We start from the raw sequence: 17226 nt of genomic DNA, 5'->3' as shown, positions 1-17226 counted from the left end.
CATGAGTATCTCTGCCTCTTTTAATGTATCCCTTGCTTTTTTTTGCTATGCTAGCAGCTACCTGACACTGGTCACTAAAGTTGAGTTTGCCATCCACCAATACGCCCAAGTCTTTTTCAGTGACGCTTCCACACAGTGTTTTATCAATCAATAAACAATAGTACATTTTATTTGAAATGCACAACCTTACATTTATCTAAATTAAACTTCAATTGCTATTTCTCTCCCCGACTATCTACCTTCCTGAAATCCATCTGTCATATTAAATTATACTCCTCTGTGTTGATTATGTTCCATTGCCGAAATTAGTTTTATTTAAAGATTGTAAAATTGCCCTTCCTCAGGTCATTAATAATTATATTAAAAATAAGAGGGCCCAATACCGACCCTTGTGGTACCCCTCTGTTAACTATGACCCAATCCGAGTGTGCTCCATTAATAACCACTTCTGTTTCCTATGACTGAGCCAGTTGTTAACCCAATTACACATATTTTACCCTATGGGTCTCATTTTATTAACAAACTTTTTTGTGGCAACGTATCAAAAGCCTTTGAAAATTCTAGAAATACAACATTAATGGCAGTGTCCTGGTTCATCCTGGAACCTACCTCCTCATAGAGGCTGATATGACTAATTATTTAGCAACCAATCTCTAATAAATCATGTTGATGCTGGGTTTTAAGTTTTATTTTTTAATTAAAATGCTATGTAATGGATAATATTTTGTTAATTACAGGATATGAATCAGCAAACTGTTATCTCGTATGTATGGTTTTATATGGTAAGTTCAATGTTATCTGAACTACTTTTTTAAGTACATACCAAAAAGTACACCAAGCTGTGTACGCCAAGATGAGTGTACAAACATTGAATATACAACATTTAAACCGCACTACTGATACAATGCCTACAAGTAGTATTCAACCCCCTGCAGATTTAGCAGGTTTAATAAGATGCAAATAAGTTAGAGCCTTCAAACTTCAAACAAGAGCAGGATTTATTAACAGATGCATAAATCTTACAAACCAAAAAGTTTTGTTGCTCAGTTAAATTTTTATAAATTTTAAACATAAAAGTGTGGGTCAATTATTATTCAACCCCTAGGTTTAATATTTTGTGGAATAACCTTTGTTTGCAATTACAGCTAATATTCGTCTTATGAAAGTAAAGGTACCTTACGGGCTCGTCTGGAACGGAGACCATTGCGGTGGAGTACGTTACTTATGGTATTGACTGAAACCAATGTCCCCACTGCCATGAGATCTTCCCGGAGCTCCTTCCTTGTTGTCCTTGGGTTAGCCTTGACTCTTCGGACAAGCCTGGCCTCGGCACGGGAGGAAACTTTCAAAGGCTGTCCAGGCCGTGGAAGGCTAACAGTAGTTCCATAAGCCTTCCACTTCCGGATGATGCTCCCAACAGTGGAGACAGGTAGGCCCAACTCCTTGGAAAGGGTTTTGTACCCCTTGCCAGCCTTGTGACCCTCCACGATCTTGTCTCTGATGGCCTTGGAATGCTCCTTTGTCTTTCCCATGTTGACCATGTATGAGTGCTGTTCACAAGTTTGGGGAGGGTCTTAAATAGTCAGAAAAGGCTGGAAAAAGAGATAATTAATCCAAACATGTGAAGCTCATTGTTCTTTGTGCCTGAACTACTTCTTAATACTTTAGGGGAACCAAACAGAATTCTGGTGGGTTGAGGAGTTGAATAATAAATTACCCTCTGAAAAGACATTTCACAATTTAAAAAAAAAAAGAAAGAAATAACATTCTTTTTTGCTGCAGTGCATTTCACACTTCCAGGCTGATCTACAGTCCAAATGTCACAATGCCAAGTTAATTCCAAATGTGTAAACCTGCTAAATCTGCAGGGGGTTGAATACTACTTGTAGGCACTGTATATAAAACATAGAATATACTTTATAATATGAAAGTACTTAACACACAAATTTTACAATTCGTGTGTGCTCACCGGCCATGACAAGGCAACCTTATTTCTTATGAGACCTTAATCTTCTCTATCAGACATAATAGAAAAGGTTAGGAATCGTTTCGATCTGAAGTCACTTTGTCACGGCCGATGGGCTCACACAAACTGGCCAATATGAGTGCAAGGTTACATTCATTAAAAAGTCTAGTCTACGAGGCAGTAATTCAGGTAAAATTTCATATACTCAATGTTTGTACCTATCTTGGTTCACACGGTGGCTGCTGCACTTTTCGTATGAATGTATGGTGGTCATAGAAGATTGCGCCTGTTTACACTTCATTCTATTAGAAGGTGCTGGTCAGTTTTTGTTTTTTCTTTGTTAACTATATATTTCACATCTTATTTCCTTTCTTTTACCATAATTACGTTATATTCTAGTATCTTGCTGGACGGCAAGTCTATAATTCATGAAGCTCATACAGCTCTGGAGCGACCTCTAGTAAGAAGAAGCTGCACTTCTTGCCCACCTACCCACTTATACTGTATATCTGTATGCAGTGCATAGGTGCTGCTGCTCCCTCTTCTTTTATTTAAACCAATCGATGTCTAATATGTGCAGTGACCATTCCTTAAAGGGATTGTCCGCCCCTGACTTTCTTTAAAAAAAATGGTGTGTAAAGTGATCCGTTAGTCAATGATTTTCAGCAGGAATAAAATACCTGTAAGGCTGAAAGAGTGAGCATGGAGATCGATGAAAGACCTATACAGCTGTCGAGGAGGAAGCCACCTAGGATCAGTAAGATGCATGTACTACATGTTTATTTTAGATCAGGCTGGCCTTTTTTTTTAAAGCTCCTTTAAGTCAATGCTCCTGGCAAATATTCTACATTGATTCTTGTCAGGATGGAAACTGAATAATGTGTGCAACATGACAAATGTGCATTCAGCCCAGAATGGCCTTGGACACAGTTGCCAGCTATAATGTCTGCCCCTATTGTGGACCCCCAGCTAGTTATTGTCCTGTTTGATCCAGGCTGTCAGCTCCTGCATAGACCTATTTGTCTCCATGACTACAGACTACAAATAAATCTTGAGTGTAGTCAGATCCTGAAGCACATTTACACCAGCAGAATCCAGGCGCCAAATGACATCACAACTGTCCATCTGGAGTCATCAGCTCTGTGCCTAGGCCTATCCGAGAGCACCACACCCTACCAAATCATCCAGATTACTGCTGGAAGCCAGTTATAGTCTTGTACTTCTCTGATTTAGTCCGGCCAGTTAGTTCCTTGTCGTTTCATTGCTCCTTGTTTTGTCCTCATCTTATATTTTCGGACTGTTTTTATGGATCCTGATTTTGTCCTTTACGCGACCTCTTGGCTGTGACCTTGCTTGGCAACCATTCCTGTGCACCTCCGATCAGCAACCCCTCCGTAGTTAATAATAATATTTTGATTTCTATAGTGCCAACATATTCCGCAGCACTTTACACAAGCAGCAATCAAGTGGACCCGGTTGTAAGTCCAGGTGCCTGTATAGGAGTTAAAGGGTCTTAGGGTTTCTGTGGAGTCTGCCAATCAGAGTGGCTTGTGCCAAGTCTGTCCTAGGTAGTCTTTTTGAGCCTGTGGCCTCATTCAGATGTTACAACACGTCGATCATCACTTGATTAAAGACCTTTTCAAATAGTGATGCAAACTTCATGGTAAGAATCATTAAAGGGAATCTGTCAGGAAGTTTACTCCCCCTTTGCTGAAGTATTGGATGCGTCGCCCCAGGTCATTTACACACTTAGCTCCTGCTTCCCTCTTTGGACTGATAGCAGGTTGTCTCGCTAATGTCAGGCGCTGGACAGGAAATCACGCGTGTGCTTACTTTTCCACAGTCCTCGCACCTTCACGGTAAGGTGTCCTCTTGCGGACATTGACTTCACTGTATGCCACCCATTGACCCTTCCGGGTGTACAGTGTTGATGGGACCAGAATGCCCAGCAATATATTTTCCATCAGGAAACCCTACAGTGCATGCATTGCACTTTGTATGACTTGCCATACGCAAGATTTACTATTGCTACACATAGTGATGTCAGCAACTGGAATCTAAAGTATGGCCGTGCATCTTCCAGACTTTATTTTGGGAATATATTAGTAGCACCTCTGACAATAACCTGACAGATTCCCTTTATTATGATCACTAGGCATGTGGTGTAATCAGGAATTATTTCCCATATTCCAGTCTTGGCAAAACGAATTCCTATTATGGGACCCAGACGACTTCTGTGGAATTGAGAGCCTTCTTATCCCCAGCGATTACTTTTGGAAACCAGATCTTTATATAAGTGAAATGTAAGTGTGACAGTGATCACAGCTGCGTCGGCCAGGAGAGTTCTGCAGGAAGGAAAATACTTAAAAAAAGTAATGCCCCTGACGGGCAGAGTATTGATGGTGGGAATATATGCTAGGAGGCATATTATGCTTTATGGTTGCTACTCACACTTGGTAATATATAAATTCTAGCTTTCCAGTCAAATTATTGCTGAAGCCAATCAGTGACTTCATGTGCATCACATGTCTGTTGAGGCCATTGATTGGCTGCAGCAGTCACGAAAATGCTAGACAGGGCCTCATCACTTTGAAAGGACCACTGGCAAGATGGCACTGTAGTGGTGTGGGATTATAGGGAGGAGTAAAGCCTAGTTCTTTTTTTTTTTGTATTATACCCTTTGCCCATTGTATTAAAATCCTTGAAAATACCTCTAAGGCTCCTTTTTATGTTGCGTTTTTAACCATGTTCAGTGGTCAATGTGTGCTCTGATGTGCTGGATTTTCGGGCGTACCTACTAGAGGCAGAGACTCAGAAGCAGTCTACTTCCTCTGGGTGTCCACCTCCAGTAGGCGTATATGCCCGAAAATGATGTACAATGAAGCACACGTTGGCTCTGTTGGCACCATTATAGTCTATAACCCCGTCACCGCATACTTCCGAATCCCGTTTTGCAGGGGGTTCATTTCCAACGGGACTACTGAACATGGGCAAGAATGCAATGTGAAAGGAGCCTATGGGTTAGGTGAGAACACAGTACCCATGGACAGTGGTGATCCCTCCTACCACTCTTCAGTTCCCGCCAATACTCTTGTCAATGTTTCCCAAGAATCAACACCATAGACCCATGCTGAGGGACTTTAACACATTCCTCCTAACTTAGTCCACCTCCTGACGCTTCCCTATAGGCAAGCTACTCCAGGGCTACCTACTACATGGGTTTATTGTAGGTCTTCTAGGCACACTATCCCAACTTGACACTAAACCGTTACGTTTTTTACTTCTTTTCTGCCCCTTCTATCAGCGTGGCCCAGTGTTCCAGCATCTCAACTTGCCCACCAAACTTGGCTCTTCTTGGTCCCGTCCATTATGGAAATCTCACCCCCAATGCCGCTACTGTAATGTGTAATGGTTTTCATCATGCAAAGTCACAGCAGTGGTATGGAACCAGATGTAACGTATATATGTATCTTTACAGGACTGAAGAAGATCACAAATCGCCGGTGATTTCATATTATAACCTGACTAATAATGGAAAAATAAGTAACTCCAAGCCCCTCCGGGTTGTCAGCACGTGTAATTTGGACTTGTACAAATTCCCTTTTGACACACAGACCTGCAGGCTTACATTTCGCTCATATCTTTACACAGGTACAAAGATACAAAATAGGCAGAGTTTACAGTATCACTTTTAGATATGCATGCCTTCTTTCCCAGGACGGTAGTCCCCAACATTCATTTGAATCTACAACTCCCAGCATGGATGGAGAGAGATGATGGAGACCCCTGTCCTAGGATGCACATAAGCATTACGATAAATTGCTTTAAAGGGATGTACAGGTTTCTAAAACCTTATGCTAACTATTGCATTTTCATTACAGTTGTATTTTCTGCATTGAATTAAATATTAATAAAAATAGCACTTTTGCTAAATTTTATTGGCCTGTAAAACCATGCCCCATTCAGCCCCGGATTTTCTCCATTTCTACCCATTTTGATGGAAGTGGTTCAAGCTAGCATAAGAATGCCAAAAGTTGCAAGTTTTTTGGCTCGCCTCCATGTGCAAAAATTTTGTCTTTTCAAAGCTTTTTACACCACAACGTAAAACCTTTGATGAATAAGGGGAACAGTTTTTCCTTTTTGCATAAGCTTGCCTTAATTTTCTTGTCTGTATAGGAATTGATTTTATACTGAATCATTTTGGCCCCAATTTATCAAAGTTTTGGCACCAAAAAAGTGTGGTAAAAGCCTTGAAAAGCTGCAACATTTTTTGCGCAACTCATAGTTGCACCACAATTTTACGATTTTTACAGTTTTCAGGGTAGTTTCTCCCAGCTTTGCCAAAATGGGCCGAGTTGCCAATTTTGGCAACCTTTTGGGTGGAATCTGTGAACCCGGGAGGAATAAATGAACAGTTGAGCTTTGCCAGTTTTATATAGTCCTCTATATGTGTTCAATTAATTCAGGTTTTCTTTATGCATAGTCTTAGCCTAAGCATATAGGCCTTTTTTTAGCCATGCTTTGTTATGCATAATTACAGATGGTTATGTACAAATGTATTACATTTTAATACACTGCTCAAGAAAATAAAGGGAACACTTAAACAACAGAATATAACTCCAAGTAAATCAAACTTTTGTGAAATCAAACTGTCCACTTAGGAAGCAACACTGTTTGACAATCAGTTTCACATGCTGTTCTCAAATGGAATAGACAACACGTGGAAATTATTGGCAATTATCAAGACACACTCAATAAAGGAGTGGGTCTGCAGGAGGGGACCACAGACCACATCTCAGTACCAATGATTTCTGGCTGATGTTTTGGTCACTTTTGAATGTTGGTTGTGCTTTCACACTTGTGGTAGCATGAGACGGACTCTACCACCTACATAAGTGGCTCAGGTAGTGCAGCTCATCCAGGCTGGATATCAATGCGAGCTGTGGCAAGAAGGTTTGCTGTGTCCATCAGCGTAGTGTCCAGAGGCTGGAGGCACTACCAGGAGACAGGCCAGTACACCAGGAGACGTGGAAGGGTGTTGTGAATTCCGCTCTTGGGCTCCCTCCGGTGGTTGTAAGTGGCACTTTTGTGAGTTCTGCTCTTGGGCTCCCTCTTGTGGTTTCAAATGGTATGGCTGCTCCTTGGATTTAGCTGTCAGCAGCTGCTGATTGTCTTTTCTGCTCGGCTGTTATGACCTGGTGGTCAGGACAATAATGGACCTGGTGGTTAAGAGCACACGGAATGACCTGATAGTTACTGATAATAAGGACGAGCTCTGGGACGTGGGAACTCTGCTGACCGCAATCCCTAAACCTATCAAACACACTAGAATTAGCCGTGGATTGCGCCTAACGCTCCCTATGCAACTCGGCACAGCCTAAGAAACTAGCTAGCCCTGAAGATAGAAAAATAAAGCCTACCTTGCCTCAGAGAAATTCCCCAAAGGAAAAGGCAGCCCCCCACATATAATGACTGTGAGTAAAGATGAAAATACAAACACAGAGATGAAATAGATTTAAGCAAAGTGAGGCCCGACTTACTGAACAGACCGAGGATAGGAAAGGTTACTTTGCGGTCAGCACAAAAACCTACAAAAAGACCATGCAGAGGGCGCAAAAAGACCCTCCGCACCGACTCACGGTGCGGAGGCGCTCCCTCTGCGTCCCAGAGCTTCCAGCAAGCAAGAAAACAAATTAAATAGCAAGCTGGACAGAAAAATAGCAAACCAAAGAAATACAAGCTGGAACTTAGCTTCTGATGGGAAGACAGGTCACAAGAACGATCCAGGAGAGAACTAGACCAATACTGGAACATTGACAGGTGGCATGGAGCAAAGATCTAAGTGGAGTTAAATAGAGCAGCAGCTAACGAATTAACCTCGTCACCTGTGGAAGGAAACTCAGAAACACCCACCAGAGGAAGTCCATGGACAGAACCAGCCGAAGTACCATTCATGACCACAGGAGGGAGCCCGACAACAGAATTCACAACACTCGGCTATTTATGCCTGGCTCTTTCCTTCAGCCAGTGCCACTTGTAAATGGTTCCTGGTTGGATTCACATCTCTTTGGATTTCCCTGTTATCCTGACCAGTTCAGCAAAGCTAAGTTCTTGCTTGCTCTTTTCTGTCCACAGATTGTAGACTTATCCGTTCTGTGCTTTCTATGTTTGTCCAGCTTATCAGTATGAATTATCTCTGTGTTGCTGGAAGCTGTGGGAAGCAGATTTACCCTCCACACCTTTAGTCAGGTGTGGAGATTTTTGTAATCTCTGCGTGGATTTTTGTAGTGTTTTATACTGACCGCACAGTATTCCATCCTGTCCTATCTATCTAGCTAGACTGGCCTCCTGTGCTCATCCTGGTTTCATTCTGTGTATGTCTTTTCCCTCTCCACTCACAGTCATTATTTGTGGGGGGCTAATCTATCCTTTGGGGATTTCTCTGAGGCAAGATCGTTTTCCTGCTTCTATCTTTAGGGGTAGTTAGCTCTTAGGCTGTGACGAGATGCCTAGGGAGAGTTAGGAGCATCCCACGGCTACTTCTAGTGTTGTGTTGAGCTTAGGGACTGCGGTCAGTACAGATACCACTTCCTTCAGAGCTCGTTCCATGTTGCTCCTAAACCACCAGATCATAACAGTACAAGTGGCCATAAATGAATTAAATGCATCTCAAAAAGAAGGAAAAAATTCTGAGCCATTTTTTTTTCTGTGCTCTCTTTTTGTCTTTTTTTTCCTCTTGACCTTTGGGTGGTGCAGGATTTGTGCTCTGGCATGGATGTTCAGGGTTTGTTTTCTCGTGTGGATCAACTTGCTGCAAGAGTACAGAGTATCCAAGATTATGTTGTCCAGACTCCGGCTTTGGAGCATAAAATTCCTACTCCTGATTTGTTTTTTGGAGACAGATCCAAGTTTTTGAACTTTAAAAATAACTGCAAATTGTTTTTAGCTTTGAAACCCCGTTCTTCTGGCGATCCCATTCAGCAAGTAAAAATCATCATATCCTTGCTGCGTGGTGACCCTCAGGACTGGGCATTCTCCCTTGAATCAGGGGATCTGGCATTGCTGAATGTAGATGCATTTTTTCAAGCGCTCGGATTATTGTATGATGAACCTAACTCTGTGGATCATGCAGAAAAAACCCTGTTGGCCTTGTGTCAAGGTCAGGAAGCGGCAGAATTATACTGCCAGAAATTTAGGAAATGGTCTGTGCTTACTAAATGGAATGAGGATGCTCTGGCTGCTATTTTCAGAAAGGGTCTTTCTGAAGCCCTTAAAGATGTTATGGTGGGCTTCCCTACACCTACTGGTTTGAGCGAGTCTATGTCTCTAGCCATTCAGATTGATCGGCGTTTGCGCGAGCGCAAAGCTGTGCACCATATGGCAGTGTCCTCTGAGCAGAGTCCTGAATCTATGCAATGTGATAGGATTTTGACTAAAACAGGACGGCAGGAATTCAGACGTCAGAATAGGCTGTGTTTTTACTGTGGTGATTCTGCTCATGTTATTTCTGATTGCCCTAAACGTACTAGGAGGGTCGCTAGGTCTGTTACCATTAGTACTGTACAGCCTAAATTTCTTTTATCTGTGACCCTGATTTGCTCATTGTCGTCCTTTTCTGTCATGGCATTTGTGGATTCAGGCGCTGCCCTGAACCTAACGGGCTTAGAATTCGCCAAGCGCTGTGGTTTTTCCTTGCAGCCTTTACAGAGCCCTATTCCTTTGAGAGGCATTGATGCTACTCCATTGGCCAAGGATAAACCTCAGTACTGGACGTAGATGACCATGTACATGGCTCCTGCACATCAGGAAAATTGCCGTTTTCTGGTGTTGCATAACCTGCATGATGTTGTTGTACTGGGTTTTCCATGGTTACAGGAACATAATCCGGTGCTGGATTGGAAAACTATGTCTGTGACTAGTTGGGGTTGTCAAGGGGTACATAGTGACGTTCCTTTGATGTCAATTTCCTCTTCCACCTCTTCTGAGGTTCCTGAGTTTTTGTCGGATTTCCAGGATGTATTTGATGAGCCCAAGTCCAGTTCCCTTCCTCCACATAGGGACTGTGATTGTGCTATTAACTTGATTCCTGGCTGTAAGTTCCCTAAGGGACGACTTTTCAATCTGTCTGTGCCAGAGCATGCCGCCATGCGGAGCTATGTTAAGGAATCTTTGGAGAAAGGGCATATTTGGCCGTCTTTGTCACCATTGGGAGCGGGTTTCTTTTTTGTTGCTAAGAAGGATGGCTCCTTGAGACCCTGTATAGATTATCGTCTTCTTAATAAGATCACGGTCAAATTCCAATACCCCTTGCCTTTGCTTACTGATTTATTTGCTCAGATTAAGGGGGCTAGTTGGCTAACTAAGATTGACCTCCGAGGGGCATATAATCTTGTTCGTATTAAACAGGGTGACGAATAGAAAACTGCATTTAATACGCCCGAAGGCCATTTTGAATACCTTGTGATGCCATTTGGGCTCTCTAATGCTCCATCTGTGTTCCAGTCCTTCATGCATGATATTTTCTGCAATTATCTTGATAAATTCATGGTTGTATATTTGGATGATATTTTGATTTTTTCCGATGATTGGGAGTCTCATGTGAAGCAGGTCAGGATGGTGTTCCAGATCCTTCGTGATAATGCTTTGTTTGTGAAGGGGTCTAAGTGCCTATTCGGAGTTCAGAAGGTCTCTTTTTTGGGTTTTATATTTTCTCCCTCGTTTATAGAAATGGATCCTGTTAAGGTCCAAGGTATTCATGACTGGATTCAACCCACATCTGTGAAGGGCCTTCAAAAATTTTTGGGCTTTGCTAATTTCTATCGCCGTTTCATTGCCAACTTTTCCAGTGTGGTTAAGCCCCTTACTGATTTGACGAAGAAAGGCGCTGATGTGACGAATTGGTCCTCTGCGGCTGTTGAGGCCTTTCAGGAGCTTAAACGCCGATTTACTTCTGCCCCTGTTTTGCGTCAGCCGGATGTTTCTCTTCCTTTTCAAGTGGAGGTCGACGCTTCTGAGATTGGGGCAGGGGCCGTTTTGTCTCAGAGGGAATCTGATGGTTCTTTGATGAAACCGTGTGCTTTTTTTCCAGATAGTTTTCGCCTGTGGAACGCAATTATGATGTCGGCAATCGGGAGTTGTTGGCTATGAAGTGGGCGTTTGAGGAGTGGCGACATTGGCTTGAGGGAGCTAAGCACCACGTTGTGGTCCTGACTGATCATAAGAATCTGATTTACCTCGAGTCGGCCAAGCGGCTGAATCCTAGACAGGCTCGATGGTCCCTGTTTTTCTCCCGTTTTGATTTTGTGGTCTCGTATCTTCCGGGATCTAAGAATGTTAAGGCTGATGCCCTCTCTAGGAGTTTTTCGCCTGATTCTCCTGGAGTCCTTGAGCCGGTTGGCATTCTTAAGGAAGGGGTGATTCTTTCTGCCATCTCCCCTGATTTGCGGCGGGTGCTTCAGGAATTTCAGGCTGATAGGCCTGACCGCTGTCCTGTGGGGAAGCTGTTTGTTCCTGATGGATGGACAAGTAAGGTGATTTCTGAGGTTCATTGTTCACTGTTGGCTGGTCATCCTGGGATTTTTGGTACCAGAGATTTGGTTGCTAGGTCCTTTTGGTGGCCTTCCTTGTCGAGCGATGTCCGTGCTTTTGTGCAGTCCTGTGGGACTTGCGCCCGAGCCAAGCCTTGCTGTTCCCGCGCTAGTGGGTTGCTTTTGCCTTTGCCGGTCCCTGAGAGGCCCTGGACGCATATTTCCATGGATTTTATTTCGGATCTTCCTGTTTCCCAGAAGATGTCTGTTATCTGGGTTGTTTGTGACCGGTTCTCTAAAATGGTCCATCTGGTACCTTTGCCTAAGTTGCCTTCCTCCTCAGATCTGGTTCCATTGTTTTTTCAGCATGTGGTTCGTTTGCATGGCATTCCGGAGAATATTGTGTCTGACAGAGGTTCTCAGTTTGTCTCTAGGTTTTGGCGGGCCTTTTGTGCTAGGATGGGCATTGATTTGTCTTTTTCTTCGGCGTTTCATCCTCAGACTAATGGCCAAACTGAGCGAACTAATCAGACCTTGGAGACCTATTTGAGATGCTTTGTGTCTGCTGATCAGGATGATTGGGTGTCTTTCTTGCCGTTGGCCAAGTTTGCCCTTAATAATCGGGCTAGTTCGGCTACTTTGGTTTCACCTTTTTTTTGTAATTTTGGTTTTCATCCTCGTTTTTCTTCTGGGCAGGTTGAGCCTTCTGATTGTCCTGGTGTTGATTCTGTGGTGGACAGGCTGCAGCAGATTTGGACTCATGTGGTGGACAATTTGACGTTGTCTCAGGAAAGAGCTCAACGTTTTGCTAACCGCCGTCGGTGTGTTGGCCCCCGGCTTCGTGTGGGGGATTTGGTTTGGTTGTCTTCTCGTCATGTTCCTATGAAGGTTTCTTCCCCTAAGTTTAAGCCTCGGTTTATTGGTCCTTATAAAATTTCTGAAATTATTAATCCGGTGTCTTTTCGTTTGGCTCTTCCAGCCTCTTTTGCCATTCATAATGTTTTCCATAGATCTTTGTTGCGGAGATATGTGGTGCCCGTTGTTCCCTCGGTTGACCCTCCTGCCCCGGTGTTGGTTGAGGGAGAGTTGGAATATGAGGTTGAGAAGATTTTGGATTCTCGTTTTTCGAGGCGGAGGCTTCAGTATCTTGTCAAGTGGAAGGGTTATGGCCAGGAGGATAATTCTTGGGTTGTTGCCTCCGATGTCCATGCCACCGATTTGGTTCGTGCTTTTCACTTGGCTCGTCCTGATCGGCCTGGGGGCTCTGGTGAGGGTTCGGTGACCCCTCCTCAAGGGGGGGCACTGTTGTGAATTCCGCTCTTGGGCTCCCTCCGGTGGTTGTAAGTGGCACTTTTGTGAGTTCTGCTCTTGGGCTTCCTCTTGTGGTTTCAAGTGGTATGGCTGCTCCTTGGATTTAGCTGTCAGCAGCTGCTTCTACTGATTGTCTTTTCTGCTCGGCTATTTATGCCTGGCTCTTTCCTTCAGCCAGTGCCACTTGTAAATGGTTCCTGGTTGGATTCACATCTCTTTGGATTTCCCTGTTATCCTGACCAGTTCAGCAAAGCTAAGTTCTTGCTTGCTCTTTTCTGTCCACAGATTGTAGACTTATCCGTTCTGTGCTTTCTATGTTTGTCCAGCTTATCAGTATGAATTATCTCTGTGTTGCTGGAAGCTCTGGGAAGCAGATTTACCCTCCACACCTTTAGTCAGGTGTGGAGATTTTTGTAATCTCTGCGTGGATTTTTGTAGTGTTTTATACTGACCGCACAGTATTCCATCCTGTCCTATCTATCTAGCTAGACTGGCCTCCTGTGCTCATCCTGGTTTCATTCTGTGTATGTCTTTTCCCTCTCCACTCACAGTCATTATTTGTGGGGGGCTAATCTATCCTTTGGGGATTTCTCTGAGGCAAGATAGTTTTCCTGCTTCTATCTTTAGGGGTAGTTAGCTCTTAGGCTGTGACGAGATGCCTAGGGAGAGTTAGGAGCATCCCACGGCTACTTCTAGTGTTGTGTTGAGCTTAGGGACTGCGGTCAGTACAGATACCACTTCCTTCAGAGCTCGTTCCATGTTGCTCCTAAACCACCAGATCATAACAGAAGGGGCTGTAGGAGGGCAACAACCCAGTAGCAGGACCGCTACCTCAGCCTTTGTGCAAGGAGGAACACTGCCAGAGCCCTGCAAAATGACCTCCAGCAGGCCACAAATGTGCATGTGTCTGCACAAACGGTTAGAAACCAACTCCATGAGGATGGTCTGAGTGCCCAATGTCCACAGATGGGGTTGTGCCCACAGCCCAACACTGTGCAGGATGCTTGGCATCTGGCACAGAACACCAGGATTGGCAAATTCACCACTGGCGCCCTGTGCTCTTCACAGATGAAATCAGGTTCACACTGAGCACATGTGACAGACGTGACAGAGTCTGGAGACGCCGTGGAGCGCGATCTGCGTGCAACATCCTTCAACATGACCGGTTTGGCAGTGGGTCAGTAATGGTGTGGGGTGGCATTTCTTTGGAGGGCCGCACAGCCCTCCATGTGCTCGCCAGAGGTAGCCTGACTGCCATTAGGTACCCAGATGAGATCCTCAGACCCCTTGTGAGATCATATGCTGGTGCGGTTGGCCCTGGGTTTCTCCTAATGCAGGACAATGCCAAACCTCATGTGGCTGAAGTGTGTCAGCAGTTCCTGCAAGATGAAGGCATTGAAGCTATGGACTTGCCTGCCCGTTCCCCAGACCTGAATCTGATTGAACACATCTGGGATATCATGTCTCCCACCATCCACCAACAGACTGTCCAGGAGTTGGCAGATGCTTTAGTCTAGGTCTGGGTGGAGATCCTTCAGGAGACCATCCGCTGCCTCATCAGGAGCATGCCCAGGCATTGTAGGGAGATCATACAGGCACGCGGAGGCCACACACACTACTGAGCATCATTTCCTTGTCTTAAGGCATTTCCACTGAAGTTGGATCAGCCTGGAACCTCTGTGGGATATTAGTTGTGATTTACGTTGATCATTTTCTGGTTTTATTGTTCTCAACACATTCCACTATGTAATGAATATAGATTAACAACTGTAATATTTCATTCAGTGATATCTAGGATGTGCAATTTTAGTGTTCCCTTTATTTTTTTGAGCAGTGTATATTTTGCTATATATCGTTAGGGTACGTTTACCTTGTATATAAGTTGCTTACCTAAGGCCAATTTTTTTACCCCCATGCTCCTAAGTAAAATATATTACCATTGAGGTTCTCCTTTTGCTCCATGACATACATATACTTTATGGTGATTGCTGGGAATTATACCTGCATAACGGACTGCATAATGGAACACATTTGCGTTCCAGAATGACCGGCATCTTTCAGTCATATGTGTGTTTTTTAGGTGAATCACATCTTGGAGCTCATTTGTGTTCCAATGTGACTAACATCTTCCGGTCTCGTGACCGTCCAGATGGTCATGTAACTAATAACTTATAGTCACCGCAGCCCTCGTTCAGCTTCTCCTCCTCCTTCCTAGTCTGCTTCTGCCCAGTGTGTTGAAATGGTGCGCAGATCCCCGGACACTGTGCTTGGGGAGCATGCACGTGTGCTCCCACCCTCCAAAAGGGGCCATGTGCCATCCTAAAGTGTACCCAATGGATAGGAGACACTTACTTTTTAAGGCACCTCCACATACATGGAGGAGCTTGTTCTCAGGTCCCTATCCGATAGTTCTGCTAGTGTCTGTCCATTCCTAACCTCCTTGCCAGTACCTGATTTGTCAGTATGTATATCAGCCAGAGCCATCTGCATCTGTCGTGCTTTTCTGTATATCAGATGTACTCTACTGGCCGATTCCAGCTATCTATCCCTTGAGGGTCAGCTGCCATGCGTCCATGGTATATCTTGGAGTAGCTCCTGGTGTTCATTGAGAGCAGCCTAACCCCACCATCATGGACTTGAGTAGAGTCAGGTGCTCACCTAGCCACGCTTCTCTAGGCTCTCCTCAAACTGCGGCACACTGGTTCCACCACTCCTGTTCCAGTTTGCACAGGCCATGGAATCCGTTGGCTTTCAGGCTTCCCTTTTTTCAGAGCTTTTCAATGAGGTCTCCGGTCAGAAAGAACTGCAGAATAAAATCCTCACCTACCTGCTGTCAGTTACTACCCAACTAGATACGCTGACTACTCCAGCCGCATTTGCACCTACTCAAGCTGCAAAGACCTTGGCCATGACCCTCCAGCCTGCGAGCTTTGCTCCCAATACTGGACCTTGTTTGTTTGCTCTTCCTCGTTTTAGCAGTGACCCTGCCCTATGTCAGGAGTTTATTAATCAGTGCACGCTGCACTTTAAACTTTTGGCTCATCAGTTCCTCTCAGATTGGGCCAAAGTGGCTTTTATCATGTCTCAATGAAAGGGGTTATAAAGACTGGTACACGCCCCTACCCTTTAAGTACGTCCTGGTTCTTGATGCAGTGGGAGTGTGATCGCACTATGTAAATGTGATTTCAATCTGCTATGTGAATGTTATATATTACTGTGTATAGTTTCCCATAGTTGACTAGGGACAGTGTAGTACCTTAGTTGGGCCACTAGATGGATACATGACACCTTAGTATTATCAATAGTTAAACATAGGAGGAGTTAACGGGGATAAGGCAAGGACAGTTTCGTGGTGAGGAGGGGGGCTAGAAAGCCCGGACCGCTAAGGTGGGCTTTAGAGCCCGAGCTACCCAGTAGCTCCATAACTTTCAAAGCTAGGAGCCCGTCCATCCAGGGCCCTGAGGGCCAGAAGAACAACCTTAGAAGCAGTGTGACAGCAGTGGTGGAGCGGAGACTACAGTGGAGGTCACAACAGTACGGGGACGCAGGTGGCGCTAAAATGTGGCAGCTTACTGCATGGACTGTGTCTCTGTTTGTGCTATAACGTATGGAGAAGGCCTTCAGCAACTCAGAGGAGATCCTGAGGGAGCCGAGAGCAGAGAGGCAAGTACATTGATAAAAGGACAATGTTTGTATGTGAAGGGAGACCAGAGCACGCAAGAGCCATTAGTCTCAGCCACGACTATGACCCTGGCACTCGCTCACATCAACTTACTGGCAAAGCTCTGGCATGACTCAGTCCCCTATGGGAGAGAGGGGATAGTCTTGTGTCGAACCTCCAGTCCTTTCTTAAAGCCTTCCGTAAAGTCTTTGACGAGCCCGGATGTTTTCCTCTGCAGTATCTTCTCTTCTCAGACTGCACCAGGGAAATTTCACAGTGAGCCAGTACACTGTTTGCTTCCATACCCTGTCGTCCAAACTCACCTGGAATAATGAGGCTCTGGTGGCCAGCTTCTGGGAGGGCCTTTCTGGGTGAATCAAGGATGAGCTGGCCGGTCGTGATATACCCACCTCACTGGATGACTTGGTGTCTCTGGCAACTCACATCGACATGAGAGTTCAGGAGAATTCCAAGGAAGTGACTAGTAAGAGGAGAACTGCTTTGGCATCCTCTCCGTAGTCTGTGCAAATTGACCAAGTGAAGACGGCTAAGCATCGTCAGGAGGCCAGTCTCGCCAAGAGAAAGTACTTCTATTGTGGCAGTCCTGAGCATGTAATCCATTCCTGTCCAGAGAGACCGGGAATCTCCAGTGCCTAGGGTTGGTTGGAGAGGTCACCCTGGGAGAGAATCACTTTTTTCCATCACTGACTGACAGTATCTATTTCCTATGGCAACATCTGTTTTGTCGACTCGGCCTACCT

The 17226-nt window shown here is 44.7% G+C and overlaps 1 protein-coding gene across 3 annotated transcripts in view; it reads left to right on the top strand.

The window, feature by feature from the left end:
• LOC138649800 (5-hydroxytryptamine receptor 3A-like) overlaps positions 1-17226 on the top strand; it is a 37825-nt gene that overhangs the window by 8609 nt on the left and 11990 nt on the right. For 2 of the 3 annotated variants that reach the window (XM_069740503.1, XM_069740505.1), the window contains 3 exons: positions 738-782; positions 4160-4269; positions 5445-5617. In XM_069740503.1, the coding sequence (XP_069596604.1) occupies positions 738-782; positions 4160-4269; positions 5445-5617 (328 nt within the window). Of the gene's footprint in view, positions 1-737; positions 783-4121; positions 4270-5444; positions 5618-17226 lie in introns of all 3 variants that reach the window. The other variant, XM_069740504.1, reaches the window with a different exon arrangement.

This window comes from Ranitomeya imitator, chromosome 9, assembly GCF_032444005.1.
Source record: "Ranitomeya imitator isolate aRanImi1 chromosome 9, aRanImi1.pri, whole genome shotgun sequence".
NCBI lineage: Eukaryota > Metazoa > Chordata > Amphibia > Anura > Dendrobatidae > Ranitomeya > Ranitomeya imitator.
The sequence above is the reverse complement of the archived record's forward strand: the minus strand, read 5'-3'. Positions and strand labels throughout refer to the sequence as shown.